This window comes from Ctenopharyngodon idella, chromosome 24 (genome assembly GCF_019924925.1).
Source record: "Ctenopharyngodon idella isolate HZGC_01 chromosome 24, HZGC01, whole genome shotgun sequence".
Classification (NCBI taxonomy): domain Eukaryota; kingdom Metazoa; phylum Chordata; class Actinopteri; order Cypriniformes; family Xenocyprididae; genus Ctenopharyngodon; species Ctenopharyngodon idella.
In genome coordinates, this window is record NC_067243.1 from 16965123 (window position 1) to 16976657 (window position 11535).

The window sequence follows — 11535 nt, forward strand, 5'->3', positions numbered from 1 at the left end:
TGTTGTAATTCAAGTTTATTCACCACAAGCTATAAATGAAAAATTGCAGAACATGCAATATTTAAACAGCAATTTAGCTATAAAAAGAGCCTTTGGGGGCTGTAACTGAAATATAGGCCACTTGGCACCATTTATTTGACGTATATTCTCCAAACAAACGTCATAAACAAGTAATAAACCTGTAATTCTTTCTAGGAACAAAAGCTATTTTGTGGACAATAGCTGTGAGAAAATAATCATTTATGTAAACAAAAATACATTAATGCCAGTCAAGTTTATCATTGTTCAGGTCTTCAAACCTAAATTGAACAGAAAGGATGTGTTTAACAGTATAGTCTGTGAATGGGACAGACCTCTTCAGATCGCTTCAAACCTGCTGACTCTTCTCTCAGCGATCATCTCACAGATCTCCACCTGGGACGCTCTGGCTCCGGGTACATGGTGCGGAAAGTGAGATTTATCCGAGGCCCGCGGTCATGGTACTCCTTTGCCACCTGGTGCTATTCAAAAGAACATTAATAAATGTTAAAACTGCACTCACAACAAGGCAATGTAGCAACTGTACCAACTTAAAGAAGGTTAATCAGCCATGGCGTTCGCCTCGAAAGACAGCGGTGATGCATGATGTGTATTTAATAATTCAAATATACAATTACACATTGTGTCGTGTATATTTGGACAGACAGATGATGAAGAATATAGCTTGACTAAGCAAAAGCAGTATGTTTACATGCACAGATACAATGTTGAATTGGTGTCCACAGTTATATTTTTGACGCAGAACGTCCCTTTGACAGTTATGTAACGGCTTTTAAAGCCTATAAGTATTTGGCGCACATTTTAAAGGGAAACAGCCATACATGTGGGTTTAGTTAGCTTTATTTTGACAGGTCAATGAGAGTTATGTCAACCTAATAAGATCCTCTCCAAGCTTTTTGGCACAATCCGCGAGTGACCTTTCTTAAACAGTTTTCAGATGTCGCCATAAAATGTTTTTGACCTTTCGCTATTCTTTGTGCCTCACCAAAGGCCTGCAGTTCGCCGTGGAGTCGGAATCCAAAAACAACTCAAACAGGACAAAAATAACTTCAAGCAGGTTTTTACATAAAAAACAACAACAACAACAAAAAAAACCCCACAAAGATCATTTATTATTTTAAATGCACAAAGTCTACATCTCATCTCATCTGTGTGTATGGATATATGACTGGTTATATTACTTTTTGTTACTTTATTTGATCGTCATTTGATGATTAATTGCTGATCAATAGAAAATGTACAAAAATGTAAAAAACCAAAAAAATCTGTTAAATGAAACGACAAAAATATACAAAATTGCAAAATAACCTGTTAAATAAAACTACGAAAAAGTGTTTTTTTTTTTACAATCCTGATGAATGAAATGACAAGAATGTATACAACTGTAAAGAACCATAAAATGCAATTATAAAAATTATAAATAAAACCAAATTAAAATTCTAAATTTATATCTTATATATATATATATATATCTTATATATATATATATATATATATATATATATATATATATATATATATACACACACACATATATACATACATACACAGGTTTATTTGTAGCAATAGCCAACAATACATTGTATGGGTCAAAATTATCGATTTTTCTTTTATGCCAAAAATCATTAGGATATTAAGTAAAGATCATGTTCCATGAAGATATTTTGTAAATTTCCTACCATAAATATATCAAAAATGTATTTTTGTGAGTGGATATGCATTGCTAAGGACAACTGTATCTCGGCCAAATATTGTCCTATCTTAACAATCCATACATCAACCTCAGTTTCAAAAAATTGACCCTTATGACTGGTTTTGAGGTCCAGGGTCACATATATAACATTTTATTATATATATATATATATATATATATATATATACACACACACACACACACAACACATATATATTTACACTTAATAGAAGCATGTTTGCGCTAAAAAGAGTGACTATAATGATTTAATTTACATTGCATTGCTATTTTAGAGCATTTAGCTCCCGGTCATCTAGATTGCGAGTGGGTAGGTTTCTGCTCTGAAATATTGCATGTTTTGTGAATTCTCCTCCAGTGTCTGTAGTATTTTATGTGCACTGTTTTGCAAAGTCTTTCTTGGAAACACTGTCCACTTCAGTATGCTGTGAAGAAACAAGTTCACTTTCCCCCTTCACACTATTACAGCAGCGTATGCACTTAACAGACTCTCGGCAGTAAACCGTGTGACCGTTCCAGATCATCCCAAACACGTGTCATCAGTTTTCTAGAATGTACTGTAGAGCCAAAACAAAGGAACACTAACCCTTTGATTTAGCCATTTTCAGCCTTTCTTCACAGTCTTGCTTATCAGCATTGTTTAGAAGACTGTTATTAACTGGCAGCTTCACCGCTCATATTAGACTAAACAAATGCTCCTGCCAGTTCTTAAGAGTCACATTAAATCTTAAATAAACTCTCTGTAAAAGTTCTTGCAAATCGGCTCAAATGATTTCCAGGAGGATGATACTGATAAATACATTGAAATATTTATCTCACCAAAGACATTATTCACACTATCTAAAATACCAGTGAAATCTTAGTGTTTTTCTGCTGCCGTCTGAGCTTGTGGTGCAACTTAGCAAGAAAACAATGTTTAGATTACTGATTCTGGTTTTGATGATCAAAATTAGATGATTTCTTCAGAGCAGATAAATGTGACGTACCTGCCAGTCCTCCTGCGTACAGCCTTCCATGAGCAGGAGGGTCCCGTGGGTCAGCGGGATGCGTATGCGCTCCACATAGCTGTAGTCTCCTTTGTCCTCCTGGAACACATACACCGAATCTACCATGACCTCAAATTCAACTAACATCCATTCTTCAAATAAGCTGAAGCAGACACAACATTTAGCCACCTGTTGGGAAAACAAGCTCAAATAATGTTTTACAAACATTTTCCCCTTCAAACCAAAAATGAGACACATAATGGAAACATAATCAGGGTACACAGACGTCAGAAGCAAACGCAGTCTAAAACGAGAAAATTACTAAATTAAACTAAAACTTTCACTAACAATGAAATCAGGATTTTGATAAAAGTATTAAGATTTGACGTTTTAAAACTAGGGATAAACTGATATTAAAATTCTGCTGATAAGTCGGTAATTATTTTCAAGTTATGGCCAAAAATTGGATAAACGGCAGATACTAAAATGCTAAAATACATTAAAAATAAAATTTTAAAATAAATGCTACAATTGAACTTAGGCAATACAACATTATAAATGTACAGCATGAAAATTGGATATTCATTTTGAGATTTGCTAAACATTACATTGAACAGTGTTATTTAATTGGTGTTTTTTTCTGATAAAAAATTTGATAGCATAAAAAGCTTGTTGATACAGCTGCACAATTTGGCCAAAACTTTTGTGATTCTATATACAGTCAAACCAAAAATTATTCAGATATTTTTGATATATTTTTACTAGTGGGTGCAGGACATTATAGCTCATTTATGTAAGTGAGGATAGCAAAATAAAGTAAACTGTGACATATTATACCCAAAAATTTCTTCATACAGTGGACTACCAGTAAAATTGATAAAAATTTGGGACCAAAAATTATTCAGACACTTTGACCTGACCATGTTTTGCTTAAGTGTTATCTGATATAATTAAGATTAATTTTTTCTGACACAGTTTAACTCTGAGATCTTGTCATATTTCATTACTATTTTTTTAAACTATAGTGAATAAACTGTATTAATGAATGAAATGTTCAAGGTGTCTGAATAAATTTTGGTTTAACTGTATAAATATGACTATAATAATAAAAAAACAACAATAATAATTAATATCATTTTTATTATAATTAGTATTATTATTATTATTACTAAATAAACTGTAAAAAAAGAAAAGAAAATAATAATAATAATAATTATAATTTTTATCAGTAGTATTATAACTAAATAAAAATACTGTAATATTTCACTGTAAAAAACCTAATTTAAGAAATTATGAATAGTAATTATTTATTTATTATTTTAATTTATTATATATGGCCGTCTTCATTTTTTCAGTACAAACGTTAAACCATCAAGTTTTAGTTTTTTGTCCAGCGGAAAACAGCAGGGAACCATAAACCTCCTTTGTCGACAACAGCTGCCAGCCATATCATGATTTTGGTTTTATTATGATTAATCGTGCTGCCTTAATGAATTGTGCATCCTTATTGTAAACACCACAATTCATCATTTAAACCCTAGTATGACTGACATATTCGCAGACTTACAGGAAGTGGCTGCTTTCGGAGACTGAACACTCTCGTGTCACCCAGACTCAGAGAGGCGATGGTGGGCTGGGGTCCTAATGAAGGCTCGCTGTCACTGTGCCAGCCAATACTGTCTTTACCGTCCCGGTACAGGTTACAAAGCAATGAGTTAAACGTGTGGCCGCTCTTCTGCTCGACAGCCTGACGCAGAGTGGTAAGAACTGGATGCCACTATAATAAGAGAGAAATATGGAAAGGGACACTTTAATTTACACACTAATAAATGTCGTTTTTGTTTGCTTGAGATAAAACATGAGATCATACGATATACCTGAGCATTGGCCTCCATAGTGGAGCGTGAATATGTATACGGCAGCTCTCCATACCAACAAGTGAGTCTGGGTTCCTCATATGCATCACCTGAAGTGCAAAACACATTGAATATACTTTCAATACTGCTTAACATCTACTGGGGTTTAAAGACAATTCATATTAAGTAATATTCAGTTAATGTTAGTGATTTGACTGCACTGACGGTGTCGAATGAGAGCAAAACCTGAACTGAATCGAGCTGGATATTGAACTTGAACTGAACTGAATTGAATTGAGCTGAATAATGACACTATCACCTTCCGTAGAGCTGCTTATAACTGAATTGAATGCATTTAATGAACTTTGCACAATTATTGAATTGAACTGAATCAACATTGAACTAAATTGAGATGAATAATGACATTATTGTCTTCTGAAGAGCTGCTTTACAGTTGAAATTGAATTTGTTTCATAATTTATCAAATTTTGCAACATCAGCACTATTATTGAACCAAACTGAATCAACATTGAACTAAATTGAGCTGAATAACCAAACTGAATCAACATTGAACTGAACTGAGCTGAATAATGACATTATTGTCTTCCGAAGAGCTGCTTTACAGTTGAAATTGAATTTGTTTCATAATTGATACATTTTGCACCATCGGCACTGTTATTAAACCAAACTGAATCAACATTGAACAAAATTGAGCTGAATAATGACATTATTGTCTTCTGAAGAGCAGCTTATAGCTTAATTGAATGTGTTTCAAATTTGATTAAATAACATGGACAACTGTTACTGAACTGAATCAACATTGAACTAAATTGAATTTGTTTCATAATTGATACATTTTGCAATGTCGGCACTATCATTGAACCAAACTGAATCAACATTAAACTAAATTGAGCTGAATAATGACATTATTGTCTTCTGAAGAGATGCTGTACAGTTTAAATTGAATTTATTTCATAATTGATAAATTTTGCAACATTGGCACTATTACTGAACCGAACTGAATCAACATTGAACTGAACTGAGCTGAATAATGACAATATGTCTTCTGAACAGCTGCTTTACAGTTGAAATTGAATTTGTTTCATAATTGATAAATTTTGATAAATTGAGTTGAATAACTGAACTGAATCAACATTGAACTAAATTGAGCTGAATAATGACATTATTGTCTTCTGAAGAGCAGCTTATAGCTTAATTGATCAAATTTGATGAACTAACATTGACAACTGTTACTGAACTGAATCAACATTGAACTGTCTTCTGTAGAACTGCTTTACAGCTGAAATTGAATTTGTTTTTATGAATGAAGAATTTTGCAACATCATCACTGTTATTTTCCCATCTATTACTGTGAAGCTGCTTTGAAACAGTCTGTATTGTACTAAGCGCTATATAAATAAATGTGACTTAATGATGATCTTCAGCGCACCAAATAAGGGCTGAAAGTTCACAGAACCAGAACATATTTGTCACAAGAAGTCTCGATCAGTCACAGTCAAAGTGAACTACTCCTGGTCCAAAGCAAATGTTTAAACATTTGGTATATTTGGGGCTTTTTCAAATGATGTCGGTCCTAGAGAAGGTAAACAGATGAGGGAACTGGAGGCAGTGGCATTCCTGCCAATTTACTGATGAAGAAGGACTGGAAAGAGTGAGTCACTGTGGGAAGCACACATCGTGAACACGTCTGAGTGGGACAGATGCAAAATGTCATCATATGTGTGTAAGAACATGCACATGCTTATTTTCATTCTCCTGTTTTGGTCTTGAGCCAGATTCGAACCTGTTTTCCCACATTAGCACCAAGGTTCAAAATGAAAAATGATTTTTGCTGCTTTTTCAATTTGCTTTATTGAAATGAGCTAAAGCAACACAATTGCTGAACATTTATCAACATAATTTCATTGTGTTCAGTCCACTTATATATGTAAAAATTGAGGTTTACTTAAAACATTTGTGTTCAAACTACATGAATCTTTTTTTTTTTTTGCATTAACTGAAACTGCATGGGTGGATTCTTAGTTCCCAGCATGCTTTGCATAGAACTGAATTGAAAGAGTAAATGTTGAAATTAAAGGCACACTATGTAGTTTTCGCCACTAGAGGGCACTTATTCAAAACAAAGGCATAGCTTGATGACGCCTTGATTTCGCAGAATCATGGGAAGTGTTATCTTCACATCTGTAGCCGGTGGAAAGAATCTGACGGGACTTGGGCAGAAATCATATTCATGGATAAGAATATGTATTAAAGATTTATTAACATTACTGTAGTATAAAGCAGGGTGTGGCTGAAAGCCGTTGGAGCTGAACGAGGCCGCTGGAGCGATTGCTAATGAGAGACGAGCGCGACACACGCCTCGAGAGCAGCGGGACTTTTATTATGCTACAGTCGCCGCTTCAGCTTCTTCCGGTCATGCGTATGTGGGGTAAAGCAGCGCTGTTTTATCATATTAGATACATTTGAGTGTGTTGAAAGTTGTTATAATGCTACTCTGCGTTCGCTCGGCAGCTACTATGAGACACTTGTTGTAAACTGCAGTAAGCTAGATCGATATTAGTCATGGTAAATCGCTGTAAATCAAGAAAACGAGATTTAAACAATAAGACTTACTGTGTTGAGCTATATAACATGATTAATTTTCTGTCATTGAATGTATACAAACAGTTGTTCCCTTGTCTAATAAAACATAATATATTAAAGCGTCTTTGGTGTTTCCATGGTTTCTACAAAATAAAACCGGAAATCGAGGGTAACATGGGTATAATGTTGTTGATAGGTGATGCACGGACACGGTCCGAGTCCTGGTTATAATTGCTTATTTCTCTGGATTTAAACATTGTTGGAAACTTTTGGGATAATATAAGTACACAAGTCAACAAAATATATAACATTGTTCTAGTGGTTTTTGAATATTTGAATCCAAAAATCTTACATATTGTGCCATTTTTAGGCAAAGATGTATTAGTGCTTAATGTTCAGTTATGTTGGACATTTAAAAGAGTTTCTGACTCACTTTTTGCCCTACGAAGCCTACTGTCTGTCATATTTAATAGACAAATTTCTATTAAACATGATCAACACTGCTAAAAACTGTGATGTTTATATGTTTTTAAGAAATAAAAGGCCTTTTAGTATAATTGTAAATATTTCCACCTTAAGGTCGTGGTTCATGTGTCTTTTAGCTGTGAAAAATGTACTGATTTTTATAACGTAAATGTAAGAATAGCTTTATTATTGTTAGTAATTCAAGACGAACACTTACTGGACTGAAGCAACTTATGTTTACTTGTTTATCCATACACCATTTTTTTAGAAAAATCATGTTAAAATGTGCACATCTAATATGATCCATCGGGCTTTTGAGAAATGTTTATTTGTACATCTCTCAGTCATCATCATTGTATAGCATTGCATTATATGTTTCGCACCCACAATGAAAATTACAGAGCTTTGATCATAAAACTAAGCATTTAAATATAATCTAACTAAGACATTTTATTGGGAGATACAGAGTGACAACTGATAATTATATGCATTTTATGTAAGTATACTGCTATAGTGTTATAAAGTTCTCATTGATTTACATTACAAACTATCAGAATTTCATACTTTTTGACCATATAAATATCAGCAAATGCACCAAATTGAATGTTTTTGCTCACTTTGGCCTCTGAATATAATTAAGGTGTTTTTCCTCATCAGGTGTGAGCTCCATATTCTCACTATATCATGCTATATGAGCATGATGCATCAAATATTTTTTTCAGATGCTTTTAATATTTTGTCTAAAAGGTTCAATAAACTGTTACACTTAAAAAAAAAAAAGATTTTCTGACTATTATTTCATATGTCAGGCTTTACAGGGTTAATCTTGAACTTAATCTCCAGATGTTAAAACACTATTTCCCCCTCCACAATTTACAGCTCAACACGCAACTTACCCATCATCCTATAATTGGTCTTTTGTGACCAGGGCAGTTCAGCAAGCAGCTTACTAAACATCCAGTCTGCCTCCTCCTGCTGTAGAAACCCTGGTATGAGCCGCAGTCTGAGCAGAAATACAGTAAACAATTACCTAAATGCAGGAAAATGTTCTTTTGAAGGTGATTTTTTTTAGTTTACACTACTTTAAATTTGAGTATTCTTACCGGGACACTCCAGTAGGCCCCTGACTAATCTCATAGTCCCCGGCATTTCTGAGAAAAAGAAAAAAACAACACAGTGGATATATATACACATGACATGTCAATCAACAGGGTTTTATTGCTTGGAAGTGCCTGGGACTGAGTCACTCACTCGATCACTTTCTCTGCGGGAATCTCTCTGATGGGCTGACAAAAACACACAGGATAAATTAGAGACACTCAGATGTGAGCGCTGTCCAAGAAAACAGCATATAAAAGATACAGAACGGCTCGTACAGCTGGCTGACTGAACTCAAATGATCGTGGTCCGTATTTCCATGACCCTGACTGGGCATCTTGAGCTGAAACATAAAACACAAATAATCTTAAATTAAAGAAGTGTGAAATCAAACTAAAATTAACAGACTACAGAAAACAATACATTGATACACTGTACTACACCTATATTGGCTGTTTTGTCTTTTGAAGTCCATTTATAAAGTTAGTCAATGTTTTTTGAAACAAAAACAGCCACCTAATTTAGTTTTATATAACCTTTCATCCTCTCTCTGACCCTTGTATTTAAGCAGGCTTTATGTAAATGATCTGTTTATGATGATTGTACTGGGTAATGGAAAATGTTCACAGTGTGGGTATTCCAGGTTCTTCTGAACAATGAATTTCCTTGACTTTTCTAGTCATGTAATCAAATTTTCAAAAATCACAACTTTTCCCATAACTTTACAAGTAATTTGTTATTACTGCATAAGGATTTTGGAAGGATTTAATAATTTATTTAAAAAAATAATAAAAAATAATGTACTTAATCTCTTAATTTAAATAGATAATCATTTATTAATAACTTTTTAAGATTTTATGGACGTGCATGACTTTTTCACTACTTTTTAACTCATTTGATGTTACTGCTTAAAGGGATAGTTCACCCAAAAATGAAAATTGTGTCATCATTTACTCCCCCTCAAGTTGGTCCAAACCTGTATGAATTTCTTTGTTATATATTGTACACAAAGGAAGATATTTGGAAAAATGTTTGAAACCAAGCAGATCTCACCCCCCATTGACTACAATAGCAGGGGAAAAAATACTATGGCAGTCAATGGGGGGCGTACGGAGCCCCGCACATGACATGCAAGAAAAAAAATTAAATCGTGTGCAGGATTTACTAATTCGTTCCCTTGATTTACTAAATCGTGCACACAAATTACTAATTCGTTGCCTCGATTTACTAAATCGTGCACACGATTTACTATTTTGTTCCCTCGATTTATAAATCATGCTTTATAAATCGAGGGAACGAAATAGTAAATCATGCACACGTTTTAGTAAATCGAGGGAACGAATTTAGCCTACTATTTTTTTCCTGCATGCCATGTCCGGGGCTCCGTAGGTGCAAGATCTGCTTAGTTACAAATATTCTTCCAAATATCTTCTTTTGTGTTCAGCAGAACAAAGAAATTCATACAGATTTGGAACAAATTGAGGGTGAGTAAATGATGACAGATTTTTCATTTTTGGGTGAACTATCCCTTTAAGGATGTTGGACAATCATTTATACGATGTTACGTAAATTAAAAAAAAAAAAATAAAAAACTCATTTACTTAATCACCGGATTTAAAAAGAAAATCATTTATTTAAAAAAGCTTCTATTACTCTTTTTTTTTATTTTTTTTTTATTTTATTAATTTATATGACTTTTCCACAACTTTTCAAGTCATTCATTATTAATGAATACGGATTTTTCACAAAAAAAAAATCATTTACGTTAAAAATCATAGAAATAAAAATAATTTACCTAATCACTTAATTTAAATACAAAAAACACATTTAAATACGTTTCAATGACTTTAAGATTTTATTAATTTCCATGACATTTCACTAACTTTCCAAATTCATTATTACTGCATAAGGTTTAACCATTTACAGAAAAAAATTATACAAATAAAAATGATTTATTTAATCAATTTTCAATGACTTTTTTCAAGATTTTATCGACTTCTATGACTTTTGCAGGCCTGGAAATCACTGTATAATACTAAACAGACGCTATTATGTAAATATAATTTAATATCGTTAAAAAACATTCTGATATCTTTAACATAAGAGATATATTTTTCTGTACATGTATTATAAAAGGTACATGTTTGGAAAGTTGTCATACCAGTTGGCTGTTGTGGTTTGTGAAGAGGTTTGGCCCAGGAGCCCTGGACCCTCGCTCGCTGCCTTTTATCACTCATCAAAAGCTCAAATCTTAGCCTACAAGACAAAAACATATGACGCCCGTGGGCTTTAGTACCTACCTTAGAAGGACATTTTTCTCCCAGTTTCACAAATGCTTACAGAAAAATTGTGCTGCCATCTTCAGGTAATTTTAGTAAATAACTCATTAAAGGATAGCACTCCTATTTCAGTCTGGAACGGGGTTGTGGGTCAGTTTTTAAAACCAATCATTTAAAAAGTAAGATGAGCATATAGAGAGCCATATTATAAAATGCATAAGTATGTTTGATATAAATAGACTGATGACATCTAGTATACTTAGATTTGCACACTTCCTAGACAGAGACATGTTTATAATCTGTGTTTTAATGACCTGATAGCTTTGTCCCAAACATTAGCAACTTCAATAATACTTACACACATTCGTTTCGCGTCGATTTATCTCATTCTTCAAAGCGTTGAACATTTGTGTAATAGTATACAATCAGTTCAGGTGTTCATCGAAACGTGTCCGGGTTACTACAATGACAGATTAAATATTTCCTACCTTGAGATG

The 11535-nt window shown here is 33.4% G+C and overlaps 1 protein-coding gene across 2 annotated transcripts; it reads right to left on the minus strand.

The window, feature by feature from the left end:
• alkbh3 (alkB homolog 3, alpha-ketoglutarate dependent dioxygenase) lies at nt 1-11533 on the minus strand. 2 transcript variants are annotated; one of them, XM_051884873.1, is made up of 10 exons: nt 11397-11533; nt 10921-11015; nt 9038-9102; nt 8913-8947; nt 8765-8812; nt 8558-8664; nt 4614-4702; nt 4304-4513; nt 2737-2835; nt 1-500 (listed from the first exon to the last, which is right to left on the minus strand). In XM_051884873.1, exons 2-10 carry the CDS (start codon nt 10994-10996, stop codon nt 396-398), a joined length of 834 nt encoding a protein of 277 aa, XP_051740833.1. In that variant the 5' UTR covers nt 10997-11015; nt 11397-11533; the 3' UTR covers nt 1-395. The 2 variants fall into 2 exon arrangements, with proteins under 2 accessions (XP_051740833.1, XP_051740832.1); XM_051884872.1 differs by having other exon boundaries at nt 11401-11505.
• Nucleotides 11534-11535: the final 2 nt, after the last annotated feature.